This window comes from Choloepus didactylus, chromosome 5 (genome assembly GCF_015220235.1).
Source record: "Choloepus didactylus isolate mChoDid1 chromosome 5, mChoDid1.pri, whole genome shotgun sequence".
Classification (NCBI taxonomy): Eukaryota; Metazoa; Chordata; class Mammalia; order Pilosa; family Megalonychidae; genus Choloepus; species Choloepus didactylus.
In genome coordinates, this window is record NC_051311.1 from 7,892,049 (window position 1) to 7,914,785 (window position 22,737).

Consider the following 22,737-nt stretch of genomic DNA (forward strand, 5'->3'; position numbering starts at 1 on the left):
CTCTTTTTAAAAGTCCAGATTGGGGGAATGAAATTGACTGTGAAAATTATTCAACTTCCTCTTTATACACCTTAATCCGGCCCTAAAAACTTCATGGCCAGAAAGTGTTTACATAACAAAATTCAGCATGTGCTCCTTCTTTCCACTGGTTTTTCCTTTGTTAAAGAGATCTCGCTGAAGTTTGGGAGGGTCAACAGTTGGCTGTTTGTAGATATGGGTCTCATTCTGTGTCCCAGAGGTTCCACTCTGGGTCTGAGATGGAAGGAACCCGAGAGCGGGATACCAGGGCGTCCCAGCTTCTGGGGGGGAGGTGCGGGAATGTTCCCCCCACCGAGGCTGGCTGCAGAGCCTCAGGAGTTAGTAGCCGGAGGCAGCCTGGCTGGGAGCTGCGAGGAAAGCCCTCACCTGCTGGGGCCTCCGCGGGGCGCGGCGCGGGGCCGGCCCGGGAAGAGGCGGGCGGAGCACAGCCCGCGGTGCGCACGGCGCCCGGTGCGCGCAGGCCCGTCCCGCTGACGGGCGGACGGACAGACGGACCCAGGGACGCAGGGAGGCCGCGACGGGGCAGGCCCGGCGCCGGGAACGCTCCGGACTCGGGCGAGAGAGACTTTGCACGGGGGCGATCACTTTGGGGTGGGGTTGCGCACGCCCGCCCCCTCCCCAGCCCCGGGCCCCCTTCCAGGCGCTTTCCGCCAGCTTTGAGCGCTGAGCTCTGAAGTTAAAGAGCGAGGAGCTGGTGCCCGAGGCAGGGACAATGGAAGAAAATGAAAGCCAGAAATTTGAGCCGTGCCGCCCTTACTCAGCAGACAGCAGACAGATGCAGGGTAAGTAACAGGCTCATTCAAAGATGGAGTTACATTCCTGCGTGGCCCTCGTCGCTTGCTGCTTTTTATAACTGGGGACGGGGCTCGGGGCAGAGAGAAAGCCTATTTCTTGGGGTGGCGGGTTTCCCCAGCCGAGTCGTGGGCTCTGATTTCTTGGGCTGGACTTGATCTCTGGCAGGATCTTCTTACACAGCAAAATAACCAAGTGACTTGCTAAGGGCGCGTTTCTGTAGCCCCGAGGCCGGGCTTGTATCTCCAGGAGGAGCACGTTTATCCTCAGCAAGCAGCCTCTGAAGCTCACTGCTTCAGCCATGGAAGAGAGGAGCTGCTTGCCGGAGATACCTGGAGGAGGGTGGCAATTCCCTAGGTTGTTCGAGGCATTCCAAGACGCAAATGCACTTTGGCTGCAAGTATTGGGTGTTTCAGAGTGAAATCACAGACGTTTTTGGTGGCAGAATGGTTTTATCGGAGCAGCAGGGGAGCGTCGGTGCGCATGACAATTGCTGCTTGCATCTGGCTGGTAGGTGGAACTTTGGGAGTCTTCTCTAGGTTTTAATGCAAAAGTTGGGAGTTCTCGGGCAGTTTTGGTACATTTTGTCAAGGCAGTTTCCCTCTAATTGTGTTTGCAATAGACTTGTCTTTTCCTTAGGGGAATTTCCAGAGGCTTGCATTGTTCCAAAGATATTTCCCCCGGGGGGTTGGGAATGCCTGGCCGTGGGGAATGCCCCCCACCCCCATCCCCTGCCGCTCTCCAGGATCTGGTGTCCATGACCCCAGAGCTTATCACACAGTGTCACAGAAGCAGCACCTCCTTGAACGGCAGGACCTGGAGCCAGCCCCCAGCCCAGCACAGCCCGGGGGTCATCCCCGGGGGCAGCTAGGAACTCCGAGGTGCAGGGGTACCATGCTCCATGGGTGGTGGGGCTGGGCGCTGGGGAAAAGGTGTGTGCTTTTTAAAAATGTGAAAGGGAAGTGACACGTGACTTATCCAGCCTGAAAATGCAAACACGAGGCCAGACAGAAGAAAATGCAATTAAAAGAGATGGAAAACCCCCAGGGGAATGCAGGAAGCCCTAAGCTTGGTGAACTCTGGTGACTCCCTCAGTCCTATTGTCATGGGTCTAGGTTTCTGTGTTTGTGCTTCAGAAGCAGAGTGCCCCCCTGGAGAGGAGCTGGTCAGGGAGCTCCAGCGGGAGGTAAGCCCCACCCCTTGCCACCTGCCACCCCCTCTTGCATTTGGTTGGACAAGATCCCACCGCAGGCTCTGGTCCTCTCCTGAAAGAAACTGACCCAGAGTCTGGAGGACAATTAGAAAGGGACCAATTGAAGAAATAACTTTCAAACAGCCACAGCCATTCAGAGATGCTTCGGGGGCTGCAGTGGTCAGACGGGCTGTGTGATCGCTTTATTCGTCCATTAGTTCATTTAATGAATATTGAACAACTGCCATGTGGAGGCCACTGCCGTAGCTGCTGGGGACTCAGTAGTGAAAAAGCAGACTAAAATAATTACTTGTCACCATTGAACTTATATTAGGAAGGGGGGTTGAGACTGCAGGAGGGGTGGAGAGACACAATCACCAAATAAGTGAAATATATCGCCTGTTAGATGGCCTAATTGCTAGATTTAGCAAATTAAAATACCGTACTCCTGGGTCATACTTATGCAAATATTGTATCAGACATACTTATACTAAAAAAAATATTGGTTGTTTATCTGAAATTCAAATTTAGCTGTGTTGCTTCTGGCAGGCTTATTAGATGGAGATAGTCTTTGCAGGGGAGGGGATAAAGCAGCCAGAGGGGGTAAGGAATGCTTGGTGTAGGGCGTGAAACCATAAATAGGATTTTGACAGAGGACTTCACTGAGGTGATGTTTGAGCACGGAAGGACCGGAAAGAGGCAAGGGAGCTCATTGCAGAAATCACAATGAATGGGCAGGAATGCGGGAGCAGGATGGCAGGGGGAGAGGTGGGGCGGTGGCCCGGGGCCAGATCACGCAGGGCTGTGGAACACAGAGCATGTGGGCTTTTATGCCAATGAGGTGGGGGCCTCTGGAGAGTCGTGAGCTCACAGTGGCAGGGTCTGAGTTGTCTTCTAAAGGGTAGTACTGGGTATGGTTTTCAGAATAACCCAAGTGGGGTTGGGGGAAGAGCAGGGAAGCCAGTTAGGAAACCAGTAAGCCAGCACACCTGGCAAGAAGTGGCACAAGCTTGGACCAGTGGGTAGTAGACGTGGTGGTGATAAGAACGGTCTAGATATATGATGAAGGCAAAGCCAGTGGGATTGCTGAGGGATTGGATATGGGATGAAAGAGAAAAAGAGGAGTTAAAGATGACTTCACTACTAAATACATGCGCAAGAGAAAGAACCGTCTCTTCAGCACATGGTGCTGGGGAAACTGGATCTCCACGTACAGAATGAATTTAGACCCCTACTTCACACCATATACAACAGTCGATCAGGATGGATTGAAGACCTAAATGTGAGCTGAAACTCTTAGAAGATAACACAAGGCAAAATCTTTGTGACCCGGGATTCAGCAATGGATTCTTTGGCATGTCACCAAAAGCACAAGTGGCAAAAGAAACAATGGATAAATTTGATTTCATCAAAATTAAAAAACTTTTGTGCATCAGAGAAAATTATCAAGAAAGTGAAGACTTGACACCCACAAGGATGGCTATTATATATTAAAAACAAAACAAAACAACAACAAAAAACAGAAAGTATCCAGTGTTGGAGGGAATGTGGAGAAATCAGAACTCTAGTGCATTGTTGGTGGGAATGCAAAATAGTGCATCTACCATGGAAAGCAACATGGCACTTCCTCAAAAGTTAAATATAGAGTTGCCCTATGACCTGGCAATCCTACTTCTAGATACATACCTAAAGACAGGATCACAAACAGATACCTGTCCGCTGCTGTTTATAGCAGCATTATTCACAGTAGCCCAAAGCTGGCAACATCCCAAATGTCCATCAGCAAGTGAATGGATAAACAAAATATGGTACATACACACAATGGAATATTCTTCAGCCATAAGAAAAAATGAAGTTCTGAGACAGGATGCAACACGGAAAGGAAGCCCCTTGCAAAGAAGCAAGGCATAGAAGGACAAAAATTCTATGCTATTACTTAAAATAGATGTTTAGAAATAGCAAATTTGCAGAGACAGTGTAGATTAGAGGTTATCCTGGGATGGGAAGATGGAAGGGGTAGAGGGAGTGTTTGATTATAAAAATAAAGAAAGAAAAATAAATACATATGTAAATAAAAACAATAGGTTTTCTCTAGTAACAAAAAATAAAATATAAATACAATTTTTTGAATTGACTAGAAATTTTTCTCTGAGCAGCTGTTAGAATGGAGTTGCCATTTGAGAGCGTCTGATGGGAGGGTGTTTATGGAGGGGGCAGAAAACCTTTTGAATACGTCGGGATGGAGAAGCTTCTTAGGCTCCTGATGGAGGTGTTGATTTGCCATCTGGAGAAGGAAAGGTCCGTCAGATGGGCTCAGGCCTCCAGTGTGTAGAGGTCAGGGAGCTGGGCAAGGGGTGGCTGGAGGCATTGCGAAGGGAGTCAGGAGTTGAGTAGATTTTTAAGATCCTATTGCATTCTGGGTGAATACAGTGCTGTGCAAGACGTGTGGCTTGATTTCCAGTCCTTCTGGTCAGCACAGGGACCCCCCCCTACCCCCACCAAGGAAGGGCAACCCCTCAGATGCCAAGATCACCCCGAGTCCCACGTGCTCGTTTCTGTCATGGCCCTCCTGTTGCGTGCGCATCGCTTTCACCCAAGCCCACAGAGGCTATCCACTGCAAGGAGCGTGTCTTGTTCATCCTCTCATTACCAGCAGCCTCTGAAGACCCTCCATAAATGATTTTTAACAAGAGGCTCGTTACAGCAGCCTGAGACCCTGGGCTCACCTACCTGCTGAAGATAAGGATCCTTGGGTGATCATGTAACTTATTGTCCACACTGAGACACTTTTGACAGTGGAAGGAGACACTATAAATAATTGCACTGGGATAACAGCTGTAACCCAGACCACTCGTGGCAAACTGGGGCATATGGTTGTCTCCAGGATAACCGTAACCCTTGAGGTTTCCACGGCTGGGTGGTTACCATGTAAGGAGCAGTGCAGAGCAGGCACCCCATACTTGGTTGAATTTGGACCTCACGGTGTCACGCTCCCTTCAGAGGCTGTGGGCTCCTCAGACCAGTCCTGGGGGCTTCCTTGGGTTACCTGTGTCTCCCCACCCCCCTGAGGGGTCTCCTTTTGCTCTGGCCATAAGGTCTTGAACCTCAGCCCACCTGCTTTCCTTCTCACCCACCCCCATCCCCTGTAATTAAAAAAAATTTATTGTAGTGACAAATATACAACTCACAGTTTCCCATTTTAGCCACATTCAGGTGGCTAACTAATTCACTTCGGTAGTATTAATTACAGTCACAATATCGTGCTGCCATCACCGATCCCCATTGCCCCTTCTTTTTCATCACCTGAAACACAAACTCTTCATCCACTAAGCTGTAACTCCCTCTCCCCGTCCTGCCCTGCCCCCCACCCCCAGCCCCTGGGAGCTATAAACCTCCGTCTGTCTCTCATGAAGTCTGCTTCTTCTAGGTGTTTCATATAAGTGAGATCATATAATGGTTGTGTTTTTGCATCTGGCTTATTTCACACAACGTGATATCTTCAAGGTTCATCCATGTTGAAGCAAGCGTCGAAAAGACATTCCTTTTTACGGCTTACTGTACCAAATGCTGGTTGTCCATTCATCATTTGATGGACACTGGGTTGCATCCACCTTTTGGCTCTTGTGAATAACACTACTGTAAACACTAGTGTGCACATATCTGTTGGAGTCCCTGATTTCGGTTCTTTGGGGTATATACCAGTAAGTGAGAGTGCTGGGTCATAAGGTAATTCTATTTTCAATTTTCTGAGGAACCGCCAAACACATTCCCACATTGGTTGCACCTTTCTAAAGCAATGCGTAAGGGTTCTTATTTCTCTGCATCCTCTCCAGCACTTATCATTTTCTGCTTTTGTTTTTGTAAATAGCCATCCTAGCTGGTGTGAAGTGGTATCGCATTGTGGCTGTGATTTGCATTTCCCTCCTTTACTAATGATGTTGAGCATCCTTTCGTGTGCTCACATTCCCCTGTATTCAAAGACAGTCTGGGTGGTCTCCCACCAAGTGCAAGCCTCAGAAATCCCAGACTTTCAAATCTTTGCTCAGCAGTTACCTCTAAGGGAACCCTACCAGTCTCCGTCCCTTATCCTGTTTTATTCTTTTGCAAAGCACTCGTCACCACGTGGCATTTATACTATATGCTATTGTTTGTTGTCTGCCTCCCTGATTGTATTGTGGACTGTTCTATGACGGCAGGGAACTAGATCTCTCTTGACCCTCACGTCACCAGGTTTGGAGCCAGCCCTCAATAAATATTTGTGTGAATGAATGATTCAATCAACTGGCCACCACCTGACTCAGGATTGGCTTTTCAGGGTGGGGGAGCAACTGTCTCTGTGTCATCTAAGGTCGAGACCAGGGGCCACCTTTGTCGTTTGCCTTATTTGTCAGTGTTCCTTTGAGGATTGGAATGCCTGTACCATTTGTACATGGTGGCCATCTTTATGATATTCGCAATGGGGCTGGGAAGCTGGGAGCCCAGTTGCACCTGCTCTGTCCTCTCTGTGCCCACAGCAGAACTTATGCATCGGTTGGGATGAACTCATGACGTGCCACCCCCCCATCCCTGTGGTTTGGCATAATCGAGGTTGAGTCCTCTCTCCCTTCGGTGGAACGTGGATGTTCCTGGCCAGGGGATCTCGTGGTGGCCAACTCCAGCCGGTCACTCTGCCGCCCACCAGGGCTTTGGAGCCTCCCAATGGACCTTTGCATTCAACTGGCCAAAGAGTAGAGAGCATGGGAGATTTTCCAGGAGGTTTAGGGTGAAGATGAAAGGTGGCACGTGTCCATTCTAACTGGAATCAGTACCCAGCACCAGCTTGGCGAAGGGGCTGGAACAGGAGGTCCCCGTGAGTGCCCAGGAGGAGAATGTTCTGGTTTGAATTTGTGGCATTGTCTGTGCCGTGGGCTCCCCAGATGGGGTGATGGCCAGAGAAGACGGGGCACCTCCCATGGTGGCCCCGGGAGCCAGAGAGCATCTCAGCATGATGTAAAAGCAACATCTTAAGGACAGCTAACTGGAGACCACTATACGGGAGTGAGGGACCCCATCCCGATGGGGTGTGCCCACCCAGGCTTGACCCAGGGATGCAGTCTCAGGGCAGCCCTCGGCGCCGTCACTGGCTGTTGGATACAAGAAGCCAGTCCTGTCAGCTCTGATGCCTTCCTGCACAGGCATGGCCTTTTGGATGCCAGGTCTTCCCTAGTTCCGGAATCTTCTGCTGACGGGGTGTCCGCCCCAGATCCCACTTAGTGTTTTTACTTTCCAGAATGCCTTCATCCCACCTGGGAAGCCCTTTGCAGTAAAAACAGTGTCTCTGTGCCACCCCTGCCCTCCTGGTCCCCGCACCAGCCCCGGGGTCTGCTCTAGGGTGGCCGCTCTGCTCTGAGCCCCTGTTTTTCCCTCCCCCCCACTTGAAGGGAGCCACAGGGCCTGAGGGGCAGGAGGGGGGGAACAGGCTGCTTCTGTGCATCCGGGGCCAGCCGTCACCCTGCACGTGGCTGTTTTGTTTGGCCTGAATTTCCAGAATAGCAAACATCAGGACACTCCCGTATTTAAATGTTGTCCCAGAGCACACACTGAAGAAGAAATAGAACTGTGCGTCCAGGTTTTGGTGGGTTGGACAGTCCACACTTGAGCCTTTCTCTTTCCTGCGGACACGGAGGGGTGGGTGGGCCTCGGGGCCTCTGACTCCTTGGCTGGGGAACTGTCACTGAGCGTCCTTTGCCCACGCCCCTTCTCGTCTGTGCGTAACCCCACATCTTCCTTCCCCTCGGGTGGACGGCTGCATGCTCCCCACATGGCCAGAACGCTGGCCACTGTCGCTGCTCCCCCAGCACGAGATGGGCAGCTTGCGGCCGGCAGGGCCTTTGCCGAGGAGTCAGCTCAGGTTTCGGCACCTTCGGGGTGGACCGTGTGGCTGGTGGCCTAGGGTTGTCCTCACTGCTGGGGAAGGGGGTGCGGGTGGCAAGCAGGAAGTGGTGGGAGGGTGGGAGAGAGGTGCACGGGGGCACCGGGAGGACGGCGAGACCAAGGGTTGTGTGGACGCGGCCGAGTTACTGACCTTGAGCCCTGCTGCCCCTGAAGCGTGGGTGCTGCTTGCTGCTCTTCTGCAGATCACACTGAGCCTTGTTGAGCACTTGAAGACGTTTTGGAAAAACCCAGAAGAAGAACAATGGAGAAGTAACAGAAGGTTGATGTGGCCTTGGCGGTGAAAGGCGTCAGGAAAGGACAACGAAAGGCGTCAGGAAAGAACGGGGTTTAGAGGGTCCAGCCAGGCAGGGCCACCCGAAGGATCCTGCTGACTGCTTCACTGCAGCCCCCGAGCCGCCCCATCCCAGCTCTTTCCCCAAGTTATTTCAAAGAAGCAAGTGGAAAACTCTTTACAGTCTCTAGGAGGTTACTGCCCTTGTGCTCTTGACCTTTTCCCGTGATCCTCGGCCGGAACATTCTAGTTCTTATCAGCCTGTGGGGCATGGCCAGGCAGAGCGCAGCCCCCAGCCCCGGTTTCCATTCAGGGCTGTGCTATGCCCATGCGGAGCAATCGCCCTTCCAGGGACCATGTCCTATTAATTAATCTATCTGTCCTGGGTAATTTCCAAAATAGAATTTTAATGATGTCAGAAATCCATTTAAAGATCAAAAGTGCTATATGAGGTATGCAACAATTTTGGCTCATGCAAAATCCATGCCCACTCAGAAGGTAAAGATAAACCTCTTCAGGCCACGCGCGTATTTACCAACCTGATGACGCTTTTCCCGCCCCTGGCTTTCCTCACGCTCTCCTGTTCCTGCTGCCTCGCGAAGGAGGTGACCAGCCGAAGGGGCGCCCGGAGAGCCCACGCGCTGAGGAGGGCACCTGCGTAAAGGAATTTGCAGTTGGTCCCCTGAATCGTTTTAACCAGCAGTCTCATCTTCTTCCCCTCCATCCCTACTGCTGAAGCTAATGGAAGTAGAACTAACTAATTCAGCCATTTCCCTCCCTTTCCTCTTCAGTGGCTGATGGAGAGGCTATAATTAGCAACATAATGAGAAGGGGAAAATGGAAAACAAGGACAATTCTTATTCCCAGAACACTCAACTAGGGGTGGGAGATTGGAGAAAGGGTGGGATATGGAGGAGGGTGAGCGATGGGAGGGGGTGGGAGATTGTAGGGGGATGGGAGATTGGAGCAGGGTTGGGAGATTAGAGGGGAGGTGGGAGATAGGAGTGGGCATGGGGGCTTGGAGGGGGGATGGGGGATTGGAGCAAGGCAACCAGCCAAGATTAGAATATTTTCTCTGCCTAACCAGAGGACGATTGTCCCCAGATTTCCATACATAGCTGTTCTAGGCAAAAAAGAGGGGGCCGTGTCGTCGGGTGGGCGGCCTGCCTTCGCAGCGAGTCCATCCCTGCTGCTCCCCAACCCTGCGGGGGAGGCCTGGCGTCCTGTTCATCTTGGGTTCTAAAGTGCAGATCTGTCGAATACTGGGATCTGTTTTCTGCACTTAACTTTTAAAGATAAATAACTGGTAAATAAACTCTTATTGGAAAGTTATTAAAAAAAAAACAGTTTAGGGTAAAGAAAGGATTCAGAGTTGGAAGGCTTGTCACATACCTAGTGGCTAATTTAACATCTTCATTTTACCAGTCATGAAAATGAGGCCAAGTGGGGTCGAATGGTTCGTTCTGGGTCGAGAATTATCCCAGGGCTCCTGGGGCTCTGCCGGTGCCTTCTCCAGGGTATGTCATGGCCAAAGACGGTTCCGCCGCTAGATTCTGTAACTCTGCACGATGACAACTCCTGGAGCACTTCTGAGTCTCCAAAGGCCAAAATTAGTTCATTACATTCACTATCCTGCAATTTTTTTTTTTTTAAAGACATGACCCCTTTTGTCCGTTAACTGGAATATTCAAACCTGTCACCCCATTTCCCACCATTGAGAACCAGTGGGGATTCCTGGCTTATTCCTGGCACTCCCTGTTAGGCCTGCTACAGCTGATCTGTTTTAAGTAAAATCATCGTATCCCTCAAGGCCGCTCAGATGCCCATGTTCAGGTCAAGAGTTTGGATCTATTAAAACGTACCTTCTCTCTCCCCTTCTTGCTGTAGGTTTCAGCTCAAGTCCCCTTCAGGTAACAGATATCTAAGCCTTTCCTTTATATCCCATCAATTATTACCTTGAATAATATTCTTAGGCTTGCTTGGCTTGTGCTAATAAGGGGGAGTCGAATTTTTTTAATAGACTTTGTTTTTTAGGGCAGTTTTAGGTTTACAGAAAAATTGCACAGAAATTACAAAGAGTTCTCATATACCCTTAAACTCCCCCACCCCAGCCCCAGCTCCTGCTCTTAGTAACATCTTGCATTAGTGCAGTACATTTGGTACAGTTGATGAACCAATACTGATATGTTAGTAACCAAAGTCTGTAACATTAGGGTCACTCTTTTGGTTGTACAGTTCTGTGAGTTCATGACAAGATGCATAATGCCACATATCCATGTGACAATACCATACAGAATAGTTTCACTGCCCCCAAAATGCCCTGTTTTCCACCCGTGCATCCTTCCCCCTCTGCCTGAGCCCCTGGCAACCACCGATCCTTTTACTGTGACTATAGTTTTGCCTTTTCCAGAATGTCATCTCGTTGGAATCATACAGTATATAACCTCTTCGGACTGGCTTCTCTCACTAAGCAATAAGCATTTAACATTCTTTCATGTCCTTCAGTGGCTTGTTAGTTCTTTTTTTTTTTCTTTAATCGGTGAATGGTAATCCATTGTATGAATGTACCACAGTTTACCCATTTGCCTATTGAAGGACATCTTGGTTGCTTTCAATGGGAAATAGAATTTTCAAGTGGTTCACCTGTTAATAATTATTCCACTTGTGTACAGGGTTATATTTTTGGTCTTGGGATGAAACAAATGTTTTGGAAACCATCTTCCGAAGCTGACAGCTCTCCTGTTACCCTGTTGCCAGGATGTAACTGTAATTAGAAGTATAGAAATAACCAGAATCACTGAAATTAATTTTTCTTTAATTACAGAAGAGGGTAAGGGGTAACCCTGTTACTTGCAAATAACTAGTCTGACCAAGTATTCTTGTTTTGAGTAACATCAGAGGGGGAAAAATACGTCAGAAACAGCAGAATTTTTACTGTGTCTTAATTTCTAAAGGATGATATTTTGTATTTCTTTTGATTGTTGATTTTTTCCCCTTGTTGCCAAAAAAAAGATCTGCTAAGTTACATTCCTCTACATTAACAGCTGCCACAAACCCTCTTGGCATTCTGTAAATGAGATTTCTGGTGTGAAATCATTAACTGTGGATGGTGTTTTTTGTCTTTCAGAACAAGGGAAAAGCAATCTGCGTGTAACATCCTTAGAAGATGCAGAATGTCGCAGAACCAAGGAACGTCTTTCTAATGGAAACAGCCGTGCCTCAGTTTCCAAGTCTTCCCGCAATATCCCAAGGAGACACACCCTAGGTGGGCCCCGGAGTTCCAAAGAAATCCTGGGAATGCAAACATCTGAGATGGATAGGAAGAGAGAAGCTTTCCTGGAACATCTAAAGCAGAAGTATCCCCACCATGCCACAGCGATCATGGGCCACCAGGAGAGGCTGAGAGACCAGGTACAGACGGGCTGACGTCTGGGGTGGGCGCCCATTCGTTAGTGAGCACGAAGGAAAGCAAAATGGCATTTGGTGAAAAGGGGAAAATAGGTTGGGGGACTGTGCCTACCATTTAGCTGTTCCCATCTCTTTGGGGGCAGCAGGCTGTAGGAATGGTTTCACCTGCAAGCTCAGTCCCCTTTACAGGAAGCCAGAGAGTGTACAGTCTCCCCAAAGGGTGTTCCCAGTTTCTACCACCAAGGCCTCCAGCGTGCAGGCAGTGAGGGGACGGAGCTTTACCGAGCAAAGCATGGGACCAACGATTCTACCCCCGAGAGCTCTGAATGCATGCATGCATGAATGAATGAATGCATAAATTCATTTTCAGATTAAAATAGAGCCTAGAGAGAACCTTGGGATGAACCTTTGAGGCTGGGGTTTTGTTTCTGCTTTTTCTTTTTAATCCTAAGATGTTATCCTCTTGTCTGCTTTGCTGTCTGCTATCTTCAGCTACCTGTGTTCTCAAGTTTTGACAACCATGCAGACATCACCCAACAGTGGCTTGGATGTTTTTGTTTCTTGGCTGCGTGCAGTTCTTTTTAGTAGTCAGAGCAGGCCTGGGGTCACAGGAGATGGGCTGGGTCCTCTGTGGACGTCAGGGGTGCGTTAGCAGATGGACCTTTGGGTGGAGAGAACGCAGCCAAGGAAGCGGAGAGGAGGGCAGGCTGCTATCGATTTCGACCCTCCAGGTAGAGAGACAAGCTCAGGGTTTTAAGTCTGCCATCTTGCCAGTTGATTTCCTACAAAACTTAAGTCTTGCTCAGTTTTTGATTATCTCTGGAAATGGCGATTGGCATCAAACTGAGTGTTATCCTTCATCTCCTTTACTCCTTTAAGTTCAACCTTCCCATCTCTGGAATCTTATCAGAGTGCCTAAAAATTGGAAACGTGGTTGAGCTTTGTGTTTGCTCTCTGTTCACACTGCGAGAAGGCCTGGACTCTGGGGGAAGTGGAGATGGGCTGATACACTCCTTGTAATTAAGCAAAGGCATTGCCGGCATATATAGAAAATGCCCCTGAGTTCTGTGGATAGGAGGGTCCCTATGCGTTTAAGAAGTTGAATCTGTGTCTCTGTGTTAATTTTTGTAAGGCACCATGTTTTATCCAAAGCTGCTCAGACTCAGGAACTTTGGACTCAGAGAAGTTATGATTACACAGTTTGCTGCGGAGAAGTTGGGATCTGAGCCCAGATGAGTCTGAACTTAGAATCTTTGCTTATTCCACTACCCTATAAATTAAAGACCATTGCTCATGAATTTTGGGTATATGATTGGGTCTGAGTACACGGCATGAGGGACATGGGAAGGCTGTGTGTGTGTGTTTTGTACAACTGTGGGTGAAGAAGGCTAGAAAATCGATTATGTGTTGAGCAGGGAAGGAAAATCTAAAAACAAAATATCAGCATTTATCAATTTTTCTGAGAAATTTTGAAGTTAGTCTGTTGAAAATGATACTTTTCCGTGTGAAATTGTTTCAATGACCATTATATTCTCATTTGTGATGTCGCAGTTATTGCTGCTACTTTGTTGATGGGCTCTGAGGCTAAAACTCATGGGAGGGGATCCTCAAAGAAATGGGGAGCTTATAAGGGGTGCGGGGAAGGGAGTGCTAACTCGTGTGGTTGAGAGGTTCACACTCTGCTGACCCGTTGTGACCATCTCTGCGCTAGGGGGTTTCTGCTCCGGCTGGTCAGCTGTCCTGGAGAATGCGGGATGAATGAGCCCTGCGTTCTGTCCCTCTGCCTCTTTGGTATTCCAAGGCGACCACCCTAAAGGGGTGAAATTTTGATGCAGGGATCTGTGTTTGCATTTTTCACTCCATCTAGGCGCTTCTCCCAGTGGCCGCCCGTCTTTGATGTCCACACCCGAGATCAGCTCAGGCCAGCTTAGGGAATTCCCGTGGCCTTGTCCAGTCTTTCTCTCCTCCCACACACCTCCTCGTTCCCATCCCCCTGGCTTCAGCCCTCTTTGTTCCTCCCCAGCCTTCTGTCCATGGACTTTTCCAGGCTTCCTTTGCAGGGAGATCTCACCACCAGCCACAGGGAGGAATTCAAATACCAGGAATCCGGAGCACTTCTCTAGACACCGAAGTTCTAAACACCCACCACTCTTCTGGGAGCTGTTTTTCCTGGCTGCCTCCTGGAGAAGAGGAATTAGAAGTGGGCCAGAGCGTGAGATCTAGAACAGGATGCTAGAGATGATGTATCATCTTGGTGCCTTACATGAAATATCTTGGTGCTAGGGAAATCTAGGTCTTAATTCCTTGGTGTTAAGCTTCACGAGAAATGGAGAACTTATGTTTTGAAGTCTGAAATCAAACACTGGAAGGTTCGTGGTTGAAAAGCTTCTATTTGAGTCTTTGAAAATAAGTTGGTCCCGAATTTTCTTTAGTCTAAATTATTGAAAGCTCAGAGGTTTGCTCAACTCCTTTTACAGTCTTCAGGAAAACGCAGCGGTGCGTGATTGCAGCGTGTTGCTTCTGTGCATAGTAGCTGCTTCTGTGTCACGACACCCACCCCCAACAAGCTCAGGGCCTTTTACTTGGTGGGACAGTCACCTGGAGGCCACCTCACCTGGCGCCTAAGGGTGTGGCTACAAGGTCAGAAAGAACTGGGCTGGAATCCAGCCTCCGCCCTGTGAAAATTATGCAATTTGGAGGTAAAGATTTAATCTTTCTGTGTCTCTGTTGTTCCCTCATCTGTCAAAGGATGACACTACCTATGTCCTAGGGCATTGAGAAAGAATATGATAAGTGTGTAACATGGAATTTCTCATGGTTTCAGTGTCAGCTGTTATATTCTGGTTTATAATGACCTAAGGAAGAGGCTAAGAAGCTAGGATTTCAAAATTAATATTGAAAACCATTTTACTTTTTTACCAACAAATACACGACTACCTAAAGTGGTTTATTTTTTTCCCATTATACTAATATAATTTTATTTTATTTCTGAAACATGCATTTACCTTTATCAAAAGCTTAAAATTTGTATCTCATTTATGCATCCCATATATATTTATTTGGCTCCTATGGTAAAAGATGGTGGAGGATACCAATGATGAAACACATCCCCTGTCCTCAAGTCAGGAAAAGGCTTTCACATACAAAGACGTGTCCTTCGAGATCCAGCTTTGAGATGGCCGTGACATCTTGCAGGACCATCACTGTGGTATCTAATCGTGTCCATCTTGTTTCTTCAGGTGTCTTTCTTCCACCTAGAATAGTCTTCTTAAGGGCAGGAACTTTGTCTTAATCACCCTTATATGCTCAGCATTTAGGGGGAGTACATAACCTAGGTTAGGCACAATCAAAAAGCTTGAATGAATGTGTGAGCCAGTATCTCAAATGCAATTAGAACCCAATAGGTACCATTTGAACTACACAGATAGAGGTGGGGAGCCCAAGAATTAAATAATTGATTGCAGTTTGGGCAGTCAGAAAGAAGAAAGCTAAGAAGATTTCTGGAGCTAAAAAAGACTTAAGTAATTTCTCCCAAGTCTGAAAGTCAAGATTTGAACTAAGATGCGAACTTGTAGTCTGATCTTTCCATCCATCAGTGAAGACGTTGGTTTTTGTGTCTTCCACCTTTAATTTTTCTAACCTTCTGGTAACAGATGATATGGATGAGGGTGGATCAAGCAATGGAGACATCAACATGACTTCCATTATCATTTCTTTAAAAAGTTAAATCGATCTCATTCAAGTCCAGAGCATATGAAAAACCATAGAAAGTAGATCAATTTATATATTTTATGCTGAACAAAAGTTGCTCTTTGAAATTGCACTGAGCTCAGAATTTCTGTAGGTCAGCAATTCCTCATGGTCATAGGCATTGCTTAACTGTACCTTCTGGAACATTCTGGAACATTCTTCTCTCCGTGTTTTCACTCATAAAGAAACCGATATCCAGCTGGATTCTCACCTGTAGAAACCAGCTTCACACTCCCCATCTCAGAAACTCTTCTGAAGATAACTTTTAAATCTTTATTCCCGATTGCACACAGAATTCCTCTTTAGTTAGCTAGGCATGTAGTACCGTTTTGTGGTAACAACTAGTCCACATGTATTCTCATATCTAATGTGGTTAAACCTTAGAAGGAAAGATTTTAACTTAAAGTTCTGATGTGTTCTCCCATTCAAATAAAGGGTAAGAAAGACACCAAAGTGTATTCTTCTATGCCACAGACCTTGCAGGAGGACAAAAATAAAGGAGACGAAAACATGAACAAACTGTCTAATGTGGGTCAGCGAGGCCAGGAGGGCTTTTGTCTGCTTTTGCCCCCAGACCCTGCTCAGCCCTCTGACTGCTGCCTGTGGCCGCCCCGTGGCCGCCCCCCTCCTTCTGCCTCTCCCCCTCTGTTGGTGGGAAGCAGCCTGGAGCTCCTTCCCCTTTGCCTGGTCATTCTGGCTCCGTCTACCACTCTCTGCTGTAGCCCAGCGTATCTGGCACCAAAACGTAACTGTGCTGCCAACTGTGAAAATGAAAATAAGGAAACTATCCATCAGTCTGTTTATTTGTGAACAACCAAGTGGTAGTTCACTCTACTCTTTAAAAAAAACAAGAAAAACTATCTCAAAAGAACTTTCTTCACTGGTGAAGAGTGGGTTTCTGGAATCCGGAACTGGCAGCTTTGGTTGAGACTCCACGTTATCCATTCCTTACCAGAAGGTATATACTTGATTCTGTCAAAATTGTGGAAAATTGCATAGTTTAAGACAGAGAACAGGAAGCAAATCCTCAGCCACATTTGAGACATTTGAGTCAGAAGAGCAGGCATCAAGAAGCCAACTCTAGGATCAGGTTTTACTCCTGCTCCCTCGGAACTCACTGAATTAAACAATCAAAGGTCTGAACCGTGGAGGGAAGAAAGCAACTCCAACTTGAAGAAAACAAGGAAATGGTCAGGACCCATGGACACGAAAGGGAGAAGGGGAAAGAGCTAATGCTACCAAGTTTAGACAATCTCTTCGTCACCTTCCAACAGAGAAGGATTTTTGGATGTAAAGCCAGGTTAACGGAAGAGAGGAGGCAGTGATTACCAGATCCCGACACATCCAGCCGCAGAAACCCTGTGATTTAAAGAGCTTTGCTGTAAGCCTCACAGACTTATTGAATGCCACAAACTGAAGAGAATGAGGTGCTTTCAGGGCAAAGCAAGTAACATATTTTTTGTGGTGAGGGCATTTGATGTCACAAACCAGAGTAGAGGATGCTGGCTGCCCCTGCTGACTTTTTTCTTCCCCACACTCCTCAGTAGCTAGCTGGCCCCATCAAAGATGAGTTATAATAAGAAAGGAGCCAGTTGGAGATGTATGCCTTGAAACTGATGTATTCGTCAGTATAGTCGAGATTATATTGCATAACAAATAAACCCTATGGTTTATTTGTGGTGTTTTGTGTACAGCATGAGAACATTTTATTTTTCATGTGCACAAGTCTGTTGCTTTGGCAACACTCCAGAGGAGCTGCCCTTGTAATGACCTCTAGTAATTCTGACAGCTTCCATTGTGTGATGGTGCATCCCAGCACATGGTTTCCAAGTAGCCATGATGGAGAAAGTATGAGAGCTGTAGGCTTTTATATATGTCGGGCCAGAAGTGGCACATGTCACATCCCCTCATTGTGACATCTTGTTTATCCAGCCTTTTCTACTGGGATGTCTGGTTATCCATGTTTTGGCTGTGGCACCTGGCTTAAGAAGGAAAGCCTGCATTTTTTTATATCGGCTTCCCCACATGTAATTAATTGCTTCACCAACTTTGTTTTACACAGCACTTTATATCTCTCTGTATTATAGCATCAATCACATTCATACATAATATAAATGTTTTAACATATATTCATATCTAGATATAACCTTTATGACTTATTTTTGATGACTTTAACTGTATCATAGCACAGCTTCTGTCACTGGATTGTTCTACATGCTATAGATCTCGGGGTATCAGTTTATAACTTGGGGAATATGTATAGTTCCTCTGTCATGCGTGAGAAATTGCAAATTAATCAGATTTTTGCCTATTACATTTCCCTTGGCCCCAATCAACCTGTACATATATATGAACATGTTTGAAATTCACAAATATGCATCAGTAATGATGGATATACAATGTGTCACGGAAGGCTGGAAAGTTAGACTAGTTGGAACGAAAGATACACTAATTCCACAGACTGTTCTGTTCGTGAAGGCCCCAGGCCATGGCGAAGGTCCGGGTGAAAGTTTAATGTTGTAGAGGGGGTAGGTTTTGAAAAATTAAATGTATTTCATAAATAAATAAATAAATACATAAATGAAAAGTTTAAAAATTATAGTAAAGTAAATAGACCCAACTAAGAATGTACTCTTAAGAGCCATTACTTTATTCTAATCAAAGGGGGAAAATGAAAGGCCGATGGCTAAGTTTTGGAGTAGGAAATGAAATTTAGCTGTTTGAACTGACTGCATTTGGGTTTACAGACCAATTTCTTACCTAAATCTCAAGGGAAAAGAAAACTAACTTCTTGGCAATTAAGAAACTGTATGCAAAGCATGCGGAGCAAATAATAATAACAAACCACCACAGGAAAGGGGCAAACTGCTCCTACAAAGACTCCTATGAATGCGGGGAATGTTAATTAAATGTCCAGCATTTCTTCAGCCTTATTTTCTCATCTACGGTGCATAGTGGAAATGCATTTGGCTTCAGTTAACATCGACATACCAGCACTCTTTATGTATATTAATATATTCAGTCCTCCCAACAAACTATGGGATAGGGACTTCTATCAACCCTGTTTAAGCAATGGAGAAATCGAGACATAGAGCAGCTGGGTTGTGTCCAAGGCAAAGCAGCTAGAGAGGCCGAGCCAGGATTTCCTTCCAGGCAGTCTGGTTGCAGAGGCCTTCCACTTGCCCCCCAGATTTCCCTGACTCTCAGCACTGGGACAGAATGGCAAGGTGTTCTGGAAAGCAGAGGAAATGAAGAATGATGGAATGGGGGACTAGCTTGCTCCATGTCAAATAAGTGTGAAAGTTGGCAGTGATCTGGAACAGCTGAAGGGGTGGCAGCCTCCTATCAGAACTTCCTTTAATTGTTCAGGGAAAAAAGTGATTTGGTGCTAAAGGGGAAGTGGCATAAATAGTGGATTATCTGAGAAAAGGTACAAATTCAGAAAACGTGACTGTTACCAGGCTAGCGCCTTCAAATGGAGAGAACTTGGCATTGTCACAGAAATACAAGTTGTATTTAGAATTTAAATTAGTGTATGTGTAAGAGGGTATTTAATGAAATATTAGAGGCCTGTGAACAAAAAATATGATAGGATTGAAAGAATCAGTGTATATATATATATAAACTCTTGCCCTTGGAGAAATTCCAGATAATCTTGGCTATGTCCAAGGGAAGTAAGAATGTGGTCAGTGATCAGAGACAATAGCTACCTAAATTTAGATATGGAGGAGAACAACACCAAAAAAGTCAGCAGAAAGAATAGTTTAACACTTAATAGAGATGATGCTGCTCAAGGAACTAAATGACAGAGCTGGCCTGGAAGTGTTTCCCACGCGGCTGATATTCTGAAGTGTAATGGAGAAAGTGCATTTCAGAAGCTTTGGAATAGTGTGAGGATGCCTTAACGGCAGACTTGGTGACTGAAAGACTAAATTCAAGGGGTTACAGTTTTATTGCAAAATTGACTTCGAGTTGACATTATCAGATGGGGTACAGAAAAACAGAGAGAGAATCATAAATGGGGACCATTGCATCACACAGGTCTTTTGATCCATGTTTAATTGGGTGCCACCAACTTCTGTGTCAGCTTTCACATTAATTAGTGTTGTGGGAGAGCAAGAGGACACATTTTGAGAAGAGTGCTATATTAAGAAGAGCTATGCAAAAAATCAAAATAATATTCTACTGGAAAATCTGCTAAGGGGGGCCTGGAAGTAGGTGGGAAAGGAAGGGGGTGGGGCTAGAACCAGAAGACAGCTGGGCCACAGCAGGACGCATGGAAAGCACTCATCAGCAAACCCAGGGAATTGCCACCGAATTAGAGGGAAATTTGGGGCATTGAGGAATCTAGAAAAGGCCAGCATGATTCAATCCAGTGTGTGGGTGCAGAAGTCACACTGCAAATGTCTGAACTCTCCTTCCTGTCCTCGTTTATCAAGCTCGTGTCTTGGCCATTGTTCTGCCATCTTCCTGCAGGTGTTTTGTTGGATTAATTTAGTCAAATGGTTATTTATGATGGTCTACCCTGTGAGCTCAACTTTGGGCATTATATTAAAAAGGACAAAACACAATGTACTGGCCCAGGTGAGGATGTGCAATGACACATGCTTTTGTGGAAAGACTGGGAACTTTGGGGGCAGCTATGACTGCGTGATATATACTCTTGACGTTCTTTGCTGCATGATTGTAGACAGTTCTGTCAGTTTCCCCGAGGCTTTCTTCTTGACTGTAGAATGAAAGCAACAATATTGTTGTGGGGTGAGGATTAGATGAGCTCATACATCTGCACTGCAGCAGATGCTGAGTACATGTTGAAGTTTTCTCATTGCAAAGAAGGTTTCTGGTTGGAAAAACAAGGCCAGTACACCTGAGCACTTCAGGAAACCGTGTAAGTTGTAAATTGCAACAATCTGGGCCATCATTTTTTAAATGTATGTTCTTTAGAATCCCAGATCCCCAGTCTGTTAACAGTTGTTTGGGAAGTGGGAAGAAAGTTTCTAATTTGGGGACATTCTTGGTTAATGAAAGCAAAATGAGTTTCTTCGCTGCAGGACTTAATCAGATCTTTTCGTTTGCCAACAGGCACTGCAAATCTCTGGAGGAAATTTGGCGATGAGGGATGAAATGTGCAGAGTTTCCCAAACCTGTTTGACCACAGAATGATTGTTTGGGATACTCCGTTTTATGGAACACATGTTGGGAAATGCAGGTGTGGACCTCCAAAACTTGCAGGTGTGGGTGAGAAAGATCTTACCCAGGAGATCAGAATTTGAATGGGGTCTCTTAGAATAATGGAGGGTACTGGAGAGAGGAGCCTTTTCCTATTTATCTCTGGTTCTCCAGTAGCCAGTACGTAGTAGGTGTTCAATAAATATCCATGGCAAGGCAGTTGAAGGGTTATAATTTGAAGGAGTAGAATCGGAGTAGAAGGCGAAAATGCTGCGACAGGATGGGTGGCGCTCCTCTGTGGATCATGGGCCAGTTATAGGAGGCGGAAGTGGCATTTTAAGGTGAACTGGGAAGTCAGTGGATTGGAGTAGAGGGAGGCCAGGATGGTTGGATCTTGAACATCAGGAAGAAAGCTTTGACCAGCAGAAACAGGGCAGCGTTGCAGCCTTGAGTGCGGAAGTAGCATGAAAGCAGGTGTACGGATCAGCCCTTCGGTGCTGCATGTGCAGGGCTGAGAGGGGAAAACTGGTAACTGGCCCGGAAGCTGCTGCAGAGTCCAGGCCTGCAGTGAAAGGCCCAGGGTGGTGGCCTTGGGTGGGGGTCGCAGCCAGAATTGAAAGAAGATGGGAACAACTTGGGGGCTGATGGGAGAAGGGATGAAGGAGTGAAGGGATGCAGCAGGTGGAGCCAGAAGGGCAGGAACCCCCAACCGGGTGCCCGAAGTTCTGGTTCTGGTTCTGACTCGAACTCCTGCTTGTGTTGAGACCTAGATCAGGGCGCTAACCTCTCTTTGCCATCTGCTGATGATGTACGGAAACACGCAAGTGCCCCTAGAAAGGATAAGGAGAGGGGTGGGTAGAAAATGGTACCCTGGGATATGGGGGGAAAGATCTGGCCTGGAGCTTGGTGGGTTTTCCAACAGAATTCTGTAGCTTCTTCCTTCTGAAATGCTCTCAGTTTTATCCTCCCGTGGCCTTCTTTAACACCAGCCTCATTTTTGCATTCCCATCTCTGCTTCTTTGTCTGATCAGCCTGCCCTTTCTTCTTCCTTCCATTCACCGAATCCTTGGTTGTCAAGTGGGTATGCCGCAAACCGTGGATGGGTGGGAAGGCATGGTCTGACGCTGCGAGGCTATCAGATGGAACTTCCAGCCGAGGGCATGATTTTCACAAAGTGGGGATGGGGATGTGGCATGCTGCAGTGAGGATTCGGTGGCTTTGCAGCATGTCCAAGCTTGCACCAGAGAAGTATTTTGGGTGTACTGGAATGTGCAAGGACTTTTCTCCATGAGTACCTGTTGAGATCACAGCTGGGGTAGTCGACATTTCTCGAGGGCAAACAGGCACCAGGTGTGGTCGCTATAGATAGTGGCTGAACATGAGACATGAATTGGTTGTAGTGCGCTGTCATTACTGCTCGCTGATTTCATCTTTTGGATCCTCCATCTTATCTTCCTCCTCCCATTCTTCCCTTCCTGCCTTTTAATTTTACACATTTCGAGTGAACCAGAGCATTCTCATACATGCAAGTGTCCTGAATACAAAAAGTGTGAAAATTATTGACCTTTCAAAGCTCATCCCATCCATCTCCACTATTCTTTATCTAATTACTCCAGACAGCACATATATTACTTCTATTTAAGGGCCTGGAAGTTTAGTCCCTACATAAGCTCCTAGAGAACAAGTATCATTTTGCTCTCTCTCCTCTTACTAATTTTTTCAAAGAACTATCTTGCGTTTATTTATCCTATCCACCTCATTGTTTGCTATCTCATTGTTTTCATCTTTTATCTTAATTCATTGCCTTTTCCTAGCCTTTTAAAGAAGTTTAGCTGTGGTTGTCTTTTATAATTTCTTAAAATGAAAAAATTGATTTAGTTTAATTCTAGTATTTCTCATTTAATAATGAAGGCATTTCAAGGTATGCATTTCCTTTGACCAGCTTGCACTGTGTCCTGCAGTTTTGTATGAAATCTTTCCAGAGAGTTGATAATTTCAGTTTGACTTTGATTTAAAGATTGTCTAGGAATGTTTATTTTTCAAGTAGTTCAGATTATCATTATTTATTTATAATTTTATTGGATTTGATTAAAGAATGCAGCCTTTAAAACTCCTACTTTTGAATGTTGTTTAAAGGTCTGTTTAAAAACAACTTTTTTTGGTCAAATACACAATTGAGGCT

General features: G+C 46.4%; 1 protein-coding gene across 11 annotated transcripts in view; it reads left to right on the top strand.

Annotated features, from left to right (window-relative positions):
- The window catches only part of KIAA1217 (KIAA1217 ortholog), a 767,824-nt gene that overhangs the window by 461,189 nt on the left and 283,898 nt on the right, over positions 1-22,737 (top strand). For 7 of the 11 annotated variants that reach the window (XM_037837850.1, XM_037837859.1, XM_037837861.1 and 4 more), the window contains exons 1-2: positions 400-821; positions 11,356-11,639. In XM_037837850.1, coding sequence (XP_037693778.1) covers positions 752-821; positions 11,356-11,639 — 354 coding nt within the window. In that variant the 5' untranslated portion in view covers positions 400-751. Of the gene's footprint in view, positions 1-399; positions 822-11,355; positions 11,640-22,737 lie in introns of those variants that run through there. The other 4 variants (XM_037837853.1, XM_037837856.1, XM_037837854.1 and 1 more) reach the window with 1 other exon arrangement.